At 44.8% G+C, this 15422-nt stretch overlaps 1 protein-coding gene across 4 annotated transcripts in view; it reads left to right on the top strand.

Annotated features, from left to right (window-relative positions):
* The window catches only part of LOC147747929 (flavin-containing monooxygenase 5-like), a 289847-nt gene that overhangs the window by 222655 nt on the left and 51770 nt on the right, over positions 1-15422 (top strand). For all 4 annotated transcript variants that reach the window (XR_015308464.1, XM_086956927.1, XM_086956922.1 and 1 more), the window contains 2 exons: positions 10462-10661; positions 13370-13725. Coding sequence is in view for 3 of the 4 variants with exons in the window: in XM_086956927.1 (XP_086813053.1) it covers positions 10462-10661; positions 13370-13725 (556 nt within the window). In the remaining variant the exon portion in view is untranslated. The remainder of the gene's footprint in view (positions 1-10461; positions 10662-13369; positions 13726-15422) is intronic.

The raw sequence follows: 15422 nt of genomic DNA, 5'->3' as shown, positions 1-15422 counted from the left end.
GTTGTAGGTAAAGTGAACGCAGCTGTGGTCAGTCCAAAGGAGAGCTGTGGTGTGGCTGAAGGAGACATGTTTGCTGGAGGTGAAGATAGGGTCGAGTGTGTGACCTGCGATGTGGGTGGGGGTAGTGACAAGTTGTTTGAGTCCGAGGTTGGCGAGGTTGTCCAGAAGGGTGGTGGTGTTGCGGTCGTTGTTCTTTTCAAGGTGAAAGTTGAGGTCTCCCAAAAGGATGTAATCCTCGGAGGGGAGCGCGTGTGGAGTGATGAAGTCCGTGATGTCTTCACTAAATTGTGCGCAGGGTCCTGGTGGCCTGTAAAGGAGGGTGCCTCTGAGTGTGGTCTTGGGGTCGATGTGGATCTGGAAGTGAAGGTGTTCAGTGTTGGCGAGATTGACGTCTGAGCTGGTTGAGATGCGGATGGATTTCTTATGGACGATAGCGATGCCTCCTCCTGTGTGGCCGGTACGGTCCTTACGAATGATCTTATAGCCTTCCGGGATGGCAATGGTGATGTCTGGGGCTGAGGAGGCGTTCATCCATGTTTCTGTTAGGAAGGCGACGTCCGGAGAGGTGGTGTCTAGTAGATTCCAGAGGTCGATGGCGTGCCTGTGGACTGAGCGGGTGTTGAGCAGGATGCATTGTAGGTGGTTGGGGTCGGATATCTGTTGTGTGTTCGTAGATGAGGAGTTGTTCTTGGTGCCGTCGAACTTGCAGGAGTTGCAGGAGAAGGGTCCATGGGTGTGTCCAGGAGCGGCTTGGATGCAGTTGGGGGAACGGCCGGGGTTAAGGGCTAGGAGGGTGGTGGCATCGTAAGTAATGCGGGAGGGGTGGGCATTACGAGGACCAGGGGGTCTGGCGCTGGGCGCGGTCCAGGCACGGACGGGCGTAGACGGGCTTACCTTTGGAGCACCTTCAGCGCGAATGGGGAGCGGTCGCTGCGCGTTAAAGCTACTGTCATATATAGATAGTGGAGGGGGGCGGAGCGTGGGAGGGGCTGCTGGGAGGCGGGGAGGAGACACGGTCCACGAGTGACCAAACACAAAATGGACGGGCGAAAACGAAACTGTTACTACAGTCAAAGCGTCAGTAAAGTAAATAAATAAACAATCAATGCTGCGCAATATACAAAGAAATGATTCACATAAAAAACAATACCAGGCGCTATGTTCACCTCTAGGCTATGGAGGGATCACCTTAAGACCAGTCCTAGTGGCCTACTTGGCACTAATCCGTCCTCATTTTCAGTATTGGGTAATACTACTGTCTATAAGCTGTAAGTTGAGTAGGAACTTGAAGAAGGCAGATGTTTAAAAAATGTTTGTAATTGCTGCCTTCCACTGTGCTTAAAGAAGTAAGGAAGGAAACCGAGTTAACTGCCTGGAGTTACCTAACCTGTGCAGAGGTGATTAGATTTTGAAATCACTTGGAGCAAACCCTCACTCAAAATTATCTATGCTCTGTCATAAGGAGAATATATAGAGTGAATTAAGATGGGCTCAGTCTGTCTGATTAACGCGAAGGGAGACACACAAGATGTTAAGACTGAGAAGACTTAACATGTGTGCTGCATTCTGCAGCACACATAGAAACAGCAAAATGACAAGCATGATTGTTTATGTGCAGGAATGTGTGCCTTCCTGCACATAAACAATCATTAAAAAAATGACAATTTGCAACTTATTTGTGTGCTGCATTCTGCAGCACACATAGAAGTTACAAATCGCCATTTGTGATTGTTTATGTGCAGGAATTGACACATTCCTGTGCATAAACAATCATTCCCTCTACCTAGGCACCCTTGCTCTATGGTGCAAGGGTGCTTGTGTTGGCAGCCTAGTTTGGCGCCAGTGCTCTGGTAAATGCTGGGGTGCGCTGTATCTTTTTAAATACGGTATATCTCTGCATTTTCGGAACGGTGGAGCATGGCATTAGCATTTTGTGCTTAATGCCACGCTCTGCCATTCCCTTGTAAATATGCCCCTCAGTGCTTCCACTAATAAGTCTCCAGTCAGTGGAAGGTCTAGAGCCTCTAGGTCTGAGATCAGTAGATTTTGTATCAGCGGTAACTTTTTCAAGGCTTTAGCAGCTTTGTGAATAGATATGGATTTTGCCACAAAACAGTTTTTATAAGATTCTGCAAAGGCGAAGCTATTTCACAGGCACCAAAAACCAGGGCCCTGGATGGATCTCTGATCATCACAACAGTCCTGAGAGCTACCTTCCAGATGGTAAATAAGCTTGCCCAAACTATCCCCTGCTTTTTGTCATCCAGATCATCCAGGCGTATCGAGAGCCAAGTAGTTTAATTCTAGTCCTGTTGATTGAATTGAGAGGCACAGCTATGACTCCTGGAGTTGGCAAACTACCGATCTAAAACAATGACTTGTGTCTGCAGTGCAACCCCAGCAAGCTCCTTATCCCGTCACCTACACTTAAGGGTTGCCAACAACCTCTTGGCACTGGTTTTAAGGCTTCTCCTAGTATACTAGGGTAAGAGACTGGTCCCATGTTTAGCTTGAAAAATGAGTCTTTCTCTTCCAGTAGGAAATTGGAAAGTTCCTCATCCATCAACTACTATGCATTCAAGCACCAGATCCCATGCAAACCTGAACATGTGCGACTGATGGATATTACTACTGGGCAGTGGATGGAGATGTCCTGAGGTAGGATACACAAGCTTGTGACCCTTAATGTTATGTTATGTTATGTTACTCGTTTTGTAGAGCGCAACAGCTGCCCCAGCAACGGGGCGTCCCGGCGCTAGAACCGTAACACAATCTACTGGATACGAAAGGAGGGATCTACGGGGCGGGAAATAGATGGGTTTTGATCGCTCTTCGGAAGGTAAGCAAATCATCCATGCAGCGGATGTGGAGAGGGAGGGAGTTCCACAGCTTGGCCCCCAGGAGCTTGAAGGAGCGACCTCCGATGCGACAAAATTTTGTCTGGGGTATCAGAGCTAGATGTTGCCCCAAAGACCGGAGGTTCCGTTTGGGTTTATAGGGGGTCATCAGAGGACGGAGCAGCTCTGGGCCTTCATTCTTCAGGATCTTAAAGGCGAATAAGAGGGCCTTGAACTGTATACGGGCTTCTATGGGCAGCCAGTGAAGTCTGTACATAGTCGCTCTTACTGAGCATCTTCTTGGAAGGCCTACTATTGCTCTAGCTGCCGAGTTCTGGATTCGTTGGAATCTTTTTATCTCAGCTTTATTGGCTCCAAGCAACAGGACGCTCGCATAGTCCAGTCTTGACAGGATAGTAGACTGTACTATGAGTTGTCGTGTCTTGGAGTCGAAATAGCCTAGGATGGGGTATAGGCTTCTCAGTAGTCCAATGCAGGTTGCGGCGACTTTTTTAGTGTGTGATTGGAAGCTCAGGGTCGAGTCCAGCCACACCCCTAGATTTTTAACTAGGTTTTTTGGAGGGGGTGCTGGGCCCAGGGACTGAGGCCACCATGAATCGTTCCAGTAGTTGCTGTTTTTCCCCATTATTAAAACCTCGGTTTTGCCACCGTTCAGTTGGAGGCAATTTGCTGTCATCCATTTGGCGACGGCAGACAGTCCATCCCTGAAGTTGGTGGCCTCCGGGGAGGGGGCCTCACTAAGGCTGATGACTAGCTGAGTGTCGTCAGCATACGACACCATTGTGAGGCCCCATCTCTTAGCGACCTCCGCCAAAGGTTGCATATATAGATTAAACAGGGAGGGACTGAGAGCTGAGCCCTGTGGGACCCCTTGTCCTATGTCTTGGGGTTTGGAAATAAACGGGGGGGCAGATACCCTGAATGATCTGCTGGTTAGGAAAGACCGAAACCATTGGAGTGCTGAGTCCACGATTCCTATATCTTCCAGGCGTTTTAGTAGGATGGCATGGGACACCGTGTCAAAGGCCGCGCTAAGGTCAAGCAGTATCAGCGCGGCACTTTTACCGGTGTCCATGATTTCCCGCAGACTCTCAGTGGAGGTGAGGAGCGCGGATTCCGTACTATGGCCCGGCCTGAAGCCATGTTGGGAGGGGTCCAGGATGTTATTTTCCGCCATATACTCACTGAGTATTTTATTCGCGTGGGCTTCTGCTAATTTAGCAACCCAAGGTAGCAGTGAGACAGGCCGGTAATTCTCTGGTTTGGCGGGGTCTAGGGAGGGTTTTTTTATAATCGGGGTTACCCAGGCCTGTTTCCAGCAGATGGGTACCGTGGCCGTAGCAAATGATAGATTCAGAATCGCGGTAAGGGGTGGGAGGAAGAATTCCAAGGCTCCTAGAAAGTGACTAGGTCTCATTGGGTCTGTGGGTGCACCCGACTTCACCTTCCTACAGAGTTTGGCAAGTTCATCGCTGGAGATGGCGGGTAAGCAGGTGAGCTTTGCTTCTCCAAAGGTGGCGTTAGGAGAGTCGACGTCTCCTGGGATGTCCTGGGTGAAGGTGTTGTAGATTTTCTTCACCTTGTCTGTGAAGAAGGTAGCTAGATCTTCACATTGTTGCGTGGAGGTGATATGAGTGGCCGGTTTGGCTCCGTTCTGTATTTTTTGCACTATTTGAAAGATAGTTTTTGTGGGGTTTGCGCTGGATTCTATTTCAGAAGCGTAAAAGGCAGCACGGGCTGTCCGAATTGCCTTGTGGTATGATTTCAGCGAAGTCAGGTATAAGATTTTATCATCCTGCTTATATTCCTTCCTCCATTGCCGTTCTATTTTCTTACAGGCTTTCCTCATTTTTTTCAGGCTATCGTCAAACCAAGGGTTGGGAGGAGTACTACGTCCTTTAGTCCACTTGGCTGGTATGATAGTATCCAGCCCTTTGGTGATCCAATCCTGGAAAGATGCGTAAGATTTATCTATGTTGTCTGTGGTCTTAACAGGTTGGTGGCCAGGACAAAGAGGTAGCACATTCAGGAGAACAACTAGTTGGCAGCCGAGTTAAAAGTAAAGGAGCTCTTGTTTGGATGTCAGATGCACCATGCATCATTCAGTCCAACATATAGTGTGGTGTTCTAGAGTGTTGCGGTGTGATGCGAGTGGCAACAATCTATATTTAACTCCATAACTGTATTAAAGTCACCTTCTATAACTGAGAACTCCTGGGATGTGCTTGTCATTGGGTCACATAAAACCTGTTGGGTTACGTAAGAGGAAGAGGGCTGAAGGACTCAGTGTGAAACAGGGGTGACCCTCTAGGTGTCCCTCGCCAAGACATAACATTCTAGATGAACAGTATGCACCTGGGACACCAACAGATGCAAGCATTTGTGCAGTACGATTGTCACTCTTCTGAACATTTTAGTGAACCTAAAGTGGTACACCCTCTTGCATATATATCTCTCAGGGAAGATACAATTGATGCCCATTCAGTGTGTTTCTTGCAGCAAGAGAACATTGGGTGAGTGTCTCCTGGCAAAACTGCTGGACTGCCCTATGCTTGATCCTTCTCTTAAGGCCATTAAGATTGCAGAATAGAATAAAGTACGATGGGGTTTTAAATGGTGTGATGCACCGGAGACGTTGGACGACTTTAGTGATAGGAGGCATCAGGTCATGTGCACTTTATTGCAGTATTCTATACCTGGGGAAGCATCTCTTTGCTAAGCCAGCTTACTTTATTTGGAGCCCCATGTACATCATCGCTAGCAATATGACTACACTGCCAGACAGCAACATGAATTTCCAATTCCAAACAGAACCCTTCCCTACATTTCTCACCACTGTATAATAACTACGCTGAGGTATCTAGCACCCTCAAAACATTAGCTTAATTAAAAACTGGATACCCTGGAGATGTATGAATTTGATCCACATCCTAGACCCAAATGCCTCATATTATGAAAGGAAGGGAAAAAGAGCACTACATCGTATCCATCTGGTGGCATGGTGTTTTCCCCTTGGGTCCTGCCCCTCTCACCAACAAAGTCCAGATCAGCAATTAGGTTAAGTTGCATGGATATGGGCCGAGCATATATAGGTTCACTGGCAGAGGCAAAATGACTAGGGTAACAGAGACAAGTCACATTCTCTGTGGTCGTCCCAGTATTGGTAGTATGCTAATGATCTGACAGCGTCTGCTCCTCGTTAGGCTCTCTGAGACCACTCTGCTCAACGTCAGTACTGGTTTGCAAAACCTTTGTGGCATGACGTCTTTGATTTGTGTTCTCTCCATACGGGGTAGGCTGCTGTTGGGGCATGTGTCCCTCAAGAGGGAGTGGTCTTTGCTAAACCAGGGGGACCTTCCTCTCCTCAACCCAGTTCTAGGCAGTCTCTGGGGTTTCAGAGGAGTATGACCTCCCTCCAAAGTTAACTTGAGCTTCGCAGTGTGACTTGGTATGTATTACAACTATACAGCACACCGATTCTGCTTGACTGTTTGATGTTGAATCAAATGTGTATAATTGAGGAAAAGCATCACTGTGGCAGAGTTAAATTGCCCCTCTCCTGCTCCAAAAACTATACAGAGTATTGCATTGCAATCGGTATACTTGAGTCATGCAATGATAGGACAGGCTAGTGCACCCAGAGGGTCCTTGACGAGAGCAACGGGTGGGCCCTCGCAATCACAAAGCAGGTTGAAAAGTCTTCAGACAGCACCTTGGTTCTGATTGTTTCAGACTCATTCCGTCTTCTCCTTCAGGTGTCCCAAAAATCTTGAAATTGTTTTCATGGAAATGTCATTCTGCCTCCTCAACCATGTCTTCCAACTGGTTTTCTGTCTGAGTTGGCTGAGAAACTGTACCTGGAAAACTTAAAGCATGTTTTCTGTCGCTGAGAGGCAGCCCTCAACATTGGTAACTAGATCTACTACATTGTTGCGAAGGTATTGGCAGAGGAGGTACATGGAAAAATATACTTTTTCATTTTTCCCCTTGCCTCCTAAATGGCTTACAGAATTGTGCTGTTTTATGAGCTGCTTCACCTTTTATTTCCTTTACGAGTAGCCCTTCTGTTTCTTTGTATCCTGGGAGGTTTTGGACTATTTTTCCATTCCTGTTTGTTGTGTTGAGGGGGCCTCTGTCTTTGAGCATTTTCTAGAATATTAATTGGCAAAATTCAGGATAGTGCATGAAAGCCCTGAGTGCGAGCAGACCACTCGAATGTGCAAGCAATTGTGTGGTTGTATGCCTCCCTCATCTCCACTCCCATCTCAATCCTAGTCCTCAGTTGCGAGATCCTTGTCACAAGCAGTTCTTCTGCAGCTCACACGGGGTCAGGCGTTGGCTGCTTGATTCAATTTTCAGGATTCCATGGCGGTGCTCCTTGAACTTAGTTGCCAACTCCTTGCAGGGTGTGTGTGTTGCACCTATCATCTCTTGCTGTGCATTGCTCCTTTATGTGGGACCAGAGCATACGCCTAGACCACATTTTCTCACCTGCAGGGTTCAGACAAACCCAGTTACTTCAAATGTTGCGGGAAGCTATCCTTCACTTAGATTCAAGGTGGCGGCTCTTCTCGGTCTATTACGTAGCATGGATACGTCCCAGTGTGGTTCCTCAGCCCGCCCCCGGGCCCTCTGGCCTGTGTATGATTCTTGGGTTTGCTCTGGAGCAGCCCTGCCAAGTATGACGCATCTCCGATCACACAAATGTTTTTCCTGTCAATATCCGTGTTCCTGCAGGGACTGCAATTTATCACTAAAATCAGCTGAGCAGGTCGGCTGAGAGCATGTTCTTTCAGTGTTTAGCCATCATTTTGTTCATTCCATAATATTTGTTTACAGTACATAACCCTAACAGTATACATATACATATTTACAGAAAATCACCAGTACACAATAAATACACCAAATAACAACTGGAAGGAACAAGGATGATTAGTATTTGTGACACACTGAGTGCAACAAACATGTCGATCTCAGGATGATGTGAACAAAGCCCATTATGAAATAAAACTAAAACAGAATGAAATCAGGGTTTATCATATACATAAGTATTAAACAAGCACAGACCTCAAGGGTCCGCTAAGTAAGTCCAACTAATTGGATAAGACAATCACTCCTATAGGAATCCCTAGGGGCGCTGTAAAGAGAAAAAACATCTTTACCCATTTATATTCACAATCTCAAGCTGTAAGGGAGACGAGAGAGGCTCAGTTTGTAACTGAACAGTTATTTAAGTGCATGACAGATAATCAATCAATCAATCGGGGTTCTTGAAAAGCGTGACTCCTCACTCGTTAGAGTCTCAAGGCGCAGGGTGGAAGGGGGGTGGGGGATCCGCGGTTCAGCCAAAGAGCCAGGTCTTGAGGTCCTTTCTTAATTGACGCAGTGATGGTGATGGCCTGAGATGTAGAGGCAGGGAGTTCCAGGTCTTCGCAGAGAGGTAGGAGAATGAACTTCCTCCATCTGTGGTCTTGCGGATCCTTGGGATGGTGGCCACCCATCCCATCTGTGGGACAGATACCATCTCTGTCATTTCGTAGTGGTGCATATTTATAGTATTGGGACCCGACTGGAAATACCTAGGAATACTCAGCGTGAGAGTTGATCTGAGCTGTGGAGAGAGCAGCAGCCAAAGCAGTGGCGGTGGATGGCCACGTCGCCCGCATAGGGACACAAAAGGGGACAGCCCCTTAGTGTTTCCTCACTGCCCGGGGTTAGTATTTTGTGAGCTGCCACCAGGCTTAGAAAGGTAGCCAAGGCTAGTCGAAGACTTATCACCCACCCCCTTTTGACCCCAGGTGGATGGCGGCACATCCAGGAAGGGGGGGGGGTGTCGGCAGCGCTTTTTAGATGGGCTCAACAGAAGATTGCTTAGGATGTCAGCTGGTGCTTGGCTTCAGAGCTTTAATTACCCCTAAAACATCCTGGCCACAAGTCAGCCTGCAGAAACAACACAGACTTTTGAATTTCACGTAGGTTTATTTCAAATTGTGCTTTCTTAGCTGGCTGTAAAAGGCACTTAATTTCCTGATGTATTTTTTGGCTCACAGTAATATTCCCACTAGCATGTGTGCCAACCAGCTACTTTATTTCAAGTTCTTCTGTAATGTATTGGTACTTAATTGGCACTTTTCACAACTCTTTTGACTTGTGAAGAGATTTTTGTGCTGATTCTTGTCTTACAACCAGCAGATGCTCTCAAGCGTCACTATTTGACTACATCCAACCCACGTTTTTCTTTGCATTCAGGTACTTGTAGGTTCGTTTATTCCAGTGTAAATTCAGGACTACAACTACAAGTGCCAGAATGCAAAAGAAAATAATATATGATGCCATACTTACTGGCATAAAACCGAAAAACCTAAGAGCTGATGGGTAAGAACTGTTGTATTTTTTAACTATTATATTTTTTCTTCCTCTTTTGGGCTGAAATCGTATTACAGTGTTTTCCCCATGATGACCTGTGAAGCCACGCCTACTTCTTAAAATATTTAAACACATGTAGATATTAAATTGCAATAATTTAGTAACACTATTTCTCCTAAATTATTTGTGATGTATTCATGAAACAAGATTTGAGATCGTAATTTTCATCAAATCGTTAATGGATATGGCGCAAATATAATACTGTTGTCAAGTCTTAGTCTTTGAATGGCCAGCTAAGTAACTGAATGATAATCAATGATTCATTTAATACATTTGTACTGATAGGATTTGACAAATCCAGAAGTGTGCCAAACTATGAGCTGACATGTTTCGAGAGCAAGAAATAACTTTAAAAAGTGGGGTCTTCATCAGTCCAAATATCTTTAGTTGATCCAGACAATATTTGTTCTTCCACCTATGTCAATGTCGAGAATCTGTATTTCAAAGCAACCTTTTAGTGTGGAGTCTTGAATCTGAAGGCTAATAAAGGTTATTCACTTTGGAAGCAACCACAGGGTGTTTTTGAAGATGCACAGATGAAGGATAGTTTGAGATAAGTCTTTTTTGGACATTTGTAACTCCAGAAAATGTGAAATGTCCAAACTTTATGGTAGATAAAGTCAAACTCCGGGGATTCAGTGTCCATGTATTTACTCCGCCTGCCATAGTTTAAAGCTTCTTGGCACTTTCGATTTGTCAAGGGAACATGATTTATGGGGCAAAATGTGATGTTAAAAAATTCTGTAATTCTGCATGCCTTATCACCATCATAGGGGTTTTTGAAGAATATATTCTTCAGGTAAAAACTGAATAACCTATATTTGGGGAAAACTTGTTGAGTTGAGTAACAACCTACAGAAATAAGTTTAGACAATGGCGCTCATTCAATAGGGGAATATTCATAATACTGCAGTAGTTCAGTGTCACAGAAATCTCAATCCTTGTGGTTTGCTAATTCTGGGTGCAGAATTTCAAATGCAGTGTTGCCACTTAATTTAGAATGAGAACATTAGAGAACATAGATAAGGTTTTGTAAGCTGCCTGTTCTGCCAAAAAGAAGAAGCCCATGAGATACCAGCAGGGATTGAAGAGTTGTTGTAGAGCACATTAATCCAAAGTTGCATAAAGGATGAGAAAGTTTATTGAGAAAAGTGACTGCATCATTTGTACCTGTCAGGTTTTTCTAAGCACGCGGCGAGGATCCTGGGTTCTCAACCGCATTTCAAAGAATGGTTATCCAGTGGATATTGTATTGTCAAGACGCTTCCAAAATACGTTATTTGGTCTACTTCCTCGATCGATAATCAACTACCTGACAGAGGCAGATCTCAATAAAAGATTCAACCACTCCAACTATGGCCTGCTACCACGACACAGGTATTTGACCCCCAAGTTCATCTTTGTGTTTGGATCAGAGACTTTCGTGTAGACAGTGTAGTTATTTATATGAAGAGCAGGACATGTTCTAGGCACCTTGCATGTCAATATATCCACAACATAAATACCCATTGCAGACAACAGGGCACATTTACTATTGGATTATGAGCTCAGCAGTGCTTAATTTGTGTTGTTTTTTTGCGGTGCTCAGCACCGTCACTTCCTTCAAAACACTGGCACCTATCATTGGATTAAACCACTTGGTGGCGGTGTGTATCTATTCTTCAGCTGAATTTGTCAGTGCAGTCTTTATTTTAAACTGATAAATCTAGCATATAGGTAATTCTGCTACTGGCACTCAGCAGCAGTGGCAGGACTGTTGTTGGTGCCAGCTGGAGTGGACTCTTATGAAGTGCTGCAGTCCTCACTACAAAACCCACACACCGAAGTCTTGGTTAAGGTATGTTAAATTTCTTGTCTAGAGGGCTGTCCACCAAAACACTGAGTACTCCAATCTCCACCCTCCATCCTGGAGCCACCAACCACTGGTGAAATCACCTTTAAAACTAAATAAGTGGTCTCTTGCTTAATTCAAATTCTCACTAGTCAGAACAAATAGTTGTTCTACCAACTAAGGGCCTTATTATGAGTTTGGTGGTCCTTCAGACCGCTGAACCCATGGTGGAGGTGCGGTGGTGGTCGAGGACTGCCGCAACAGTAGTCCCACCACCGCAATACAACTACAGCAGTTGGACCTCCATGGGACCGTTGCAACCACCAGGGAACTGCGTTCCCAGGCAGCGGTGCGGTGGTCAGAGGCATTCAAAATGCTGGTGTTGCCCCTACAGCACCGCCAAGCATGTTTCGAGTTTTCCTCCCCACCAGTATTTCCTGGAGGTGTTCACACCATGAAATTCTGGCAGAGACGAAAGAAATGCGACCCTACAGGGCCCCCTATTGCCTCTAGGCCCTTGTGAACATGCAGGGGGCACATGGTGTGCTCCCCTGTGTTCATGCACACCCTTTTCTGCATGGTATGGTGTTTACAGTCCATGAGGTACAGGAAAGGGCATTGGCATTCCTATTGCAGTGCCTCTTTCAAAGGCACCACTGTGGGAACATCAAAGGACCACCCTTCAGACTCTGAGAGAACTTGTAATCTGGCGGGTGGTCAAGTTTGTGCGGGAGCAGGACAGGGGTGCGCCTCTTTGCTCTCAAACCGCCAAACTCATAATCAGGCCCTAAGTGTTTTCCTCTGTAGTATCTTCCGGGACCCACCCATATGTCCCATGATAACTCTGCATGTAATCTCAGTTTTGGGGAATGCAGGGATTTACCAATATAGAACAGAGCTCTACATGAATGCAGCTTGTCCAATACTAGCACAGTCAAGTGTCTGGGAGGTGGTATACTACTGCGCCTATTACACAGCTGAATACACAAAGCAGATAAAATAAGGACAGCGTCTTTCCAATTTATAAAGTGATAACATCACATAGAGAAGGTGATATGGACAATAATATTGTAGCCAACACAAAGTAAGTACTAGAATATTCAAATGATAAACACATAGTAAGCTAATACTCAAAATGGAGATTAAAAATGCCCATTGCTGGAGCATTTCAGGGCATCAAGTGCAGACTCACAGGGAACATGTTTGTAGATTACAAATGGCTACCTCAGGCGAATAATCATTGTACCTGAAGCCTACTGAATCTAGAATCTTCGCTCTAGGAGTTTGTTCTCTGGAATTGTTTTATTGACAGAGCCTGAGATGAAACCAATATTCTTTTCAGATTAGGAGTGGAATCAAAGTGTCCATGTCTTGTCTCAGCATTCTGGAATTTCTGCATTCCGGCTCTGTCCAATCATTGGCTTGTGGGCGAAGGGGGGGTTCACTGCACCTCTTTGGAAAAGGGCTTCTTTATTGCCCTTCCTGCAGGTGCTTTTTGCAGTGTAGAGAGATTGGGAGAGAGACGTTGTGTCTTGTGGTACCAGAACAGACCACTGTTTCCAAACTTAAACCCTATCCCTTTGAACTCAGGTAGGGGGGAATTCAATTCTTAAATGACCTCACACACAAACCTGGCTTACTAGAGATACGCAAGCACAATTAGGTCTGAGGAAAAAAACAAGAGATTTGCACTTGCCTGCCTTTGACTAATTTGGCAGACATAACTTCACAAGTCAATGAAAAACCAGGAGATAGAATCTCTATAAATCAGGAAGAAGCATGCTTGCCACTTATGTCAAAAGTGCCCACCGTAGGGTTTTCCATGTTAGAACTAGACTCTGTCTAAAGGACATAATAATTGAGACACCAAGAAACCTGTGGGTTCTCCCTACCTGCTCTCCAGATCGTTTCTAGGCTCTATATGTAACTTAACCCCAGAGAGGTTTCCCAGAAGCAAACATGACACTCAAGGGTCATTAGGTTAGAAATAAAGGTTCCTCCATTATCTATCTCTGAGATGCTGTCTAGGGTACATATTTACCTTTCTTAGCAATTTAATTCTATGCTACCCTGGTTTTTAATCACCCACCTTTTTCTCAAAGCCTTCTCTAGGAAAGTATGCAACGTTGTTTGTAGGGGGGTGACATTTCCACCATTAATGGGTGCAACACATTATAAGATTTTTTCTTTTCAAATTTTCCCATCTGTAATTGTTTTTCTGTCTTTCCTAAACTTCTTGTTTCAAACCTTTTAGGTATTTTAGCCAGCATCCTATGGTCAATGACGATTTACCCAATCGCATCATCTCAGGCAAGGTTCTCGTGAAAGGCAATGTGAAGAGATTTACCGAAACCTCTGCTATCTTTGAGGATGGAACAGTGGAAGAGGATATTGATGTGGTCATCTTCGCGACAGGATACAGCTTCTCCTTCCCCTTCTTTGAGGACTCTGTTCTGAAAGTCCACAACAACAAGATCTCTTTATACAAAAAAGTCTTTCCACCACACTTGAAGAAGCCTACGGTGGCCCTTATAGGGCTGATCCAACCTCTTGGTGCCATCATGCCCATTTCTGAGCTCCAGGCTCGTTGGGCCGTCAGAGTATTCAAAGGTAAGTGAAATTAGGACCATACAATGACAGGCTATTTGGAATTCTTTATCATCGACTCTAAGAGACTTCAATAACCATACAGCATAGAGCTTGCTGTTTTAAGAAACCCTCCAACATTGCTTCCCAACCTTTCATTAGGGATTTGGTTAAAAGATTGATCATTGTACTTGAAAACATTAGTAATCAGCATTAGTAAAAACACTCTTTCATTACCTGCCAAAACTCTCCTTTTATAAGCATCTGTGCAAATTGAGAGGCGGCCTCAAAGCAAAAGTTCCCTCTTCCAAAGATTATAGTCAAGTAAGGCGTAGAATAGCAGTCTTCAGGATTGCTTCAAAAAAGATGGCTGCTGGGAAAGTGCAGGTTGGTAAAAGGAAAAAAATCCATTCTTGTTTTAAAACGTGGAACTGAAGATATTTTTTCGCCATAGTGTATTAAGTTAATTTACATTATGTTAATGAATCAGGAATATTTTGGGAATGTTCAGGATAAATGTTAAAGCACTGTAAACTGCACCTGTAAGGTAAGGGCCAGCTTTAGGGTGGTGCATCTCATGCAACTGCACTTGGTGCAGAGCTTGGGGGTGCTGCATTTAAAAATTACTTATGGGTTTAAAAACACCTACAACAGAGTTCCTTGTGTGTCCAGCAGTTTTCAGGCAACAATAAAAATGTCAAGATAACTCTTATGAATATTGTTCTTGCTGGAGAGGGATCAGAGTTTTGCCTAATGGCGGTTTTGACTCATTATAAAGTAGCGCAGAGGGTTACTATGCCTGGTGCAAAGAACTTGTACCATTCAGATCACAGGACTGTATTTTATGTGGCTAGCTCAATTAATTACTGCTTTTGTCACAGAAATGATTTTGTTACTTGCAGGTCATAAGTTATAATCTTTATATAGCAAAGTGATCTATGAACTTTCATCAAAGAGCTGCATGGAAACTGCATGGTATAGATTAGCACTTTGTTTGTTATGTTTTTTCTGTCTTTATCCTAATGCTGCTAAAAAAAATTGTTAGTTTTCCTAGAAATACATTCTTAGCCTCATCGCTGCTATAGGAATTCCCCCCCCTGTGCTGGACAATGCAGAACAGGGTGTGGTCATGACGGAACCATTCCGTCATCAGCACAGCTCAACCGTGACTGATGACGGAATGGTTCCGTCACAACCATCGAAGGGGTTAATAATAAAGCCACCCACTAGGGTACATTTTAAATCATGAGTTTGTGTTTCCCAGGCTAAAAACTCCTTAAAATATACTGCCTGCTAGTATGGAAGACGTGATTCTTACACCTTGCAATCTTCATTGTTTTAGGTAATACTTCCTATAGGCTGATTTACACACAAGTGATTCATTGTTTCTGTATAATGTATGTGTGATGTTAAGTGCTCTGACACCCTGCACTGGTTAGGCTAGTACTATAAAACAAATTAAATACATGTAAGAGAGGGGTTATAGGGAGATGAGCGGCAATGTTGGATGGAGGTAGTGAGGAAACCAGTAGAGAAGGGAACCATGGCAGGTGCTAAAAAAGGATTGCCTTACCCGGCGCTAGTAGCGCCAAAGCCGGCACTGTGTACGTTTATGCTATGTAAGTAGCATTCCCATTATGCACAGTGTGCCATTAGTATGGCCTCGGGGTGCTGTTGATCGTCTAGCTTGCCTCTGTGTGTTTCTGAAGCCCCACCACAGA

Source organism: Lissotriton vulgaris, chromosome 1_1 (genome assembly GCF_964263255.1).
Source record: "Lissotriton vulgaris chromosome 1_1, aLisVul1.2, whole genome shotgun sequence".
Lineage (NCBI taxonomy): Eukaryota > Metazoa > Chordata > Amphibia > Caudata > Salamandridae > Lissotriton > Lissotriton vulgaris.
Note: the sequence above shows the minus strand (reverse complement) of the source record. Positions and strands in the feature narration are given on the sequence as shown.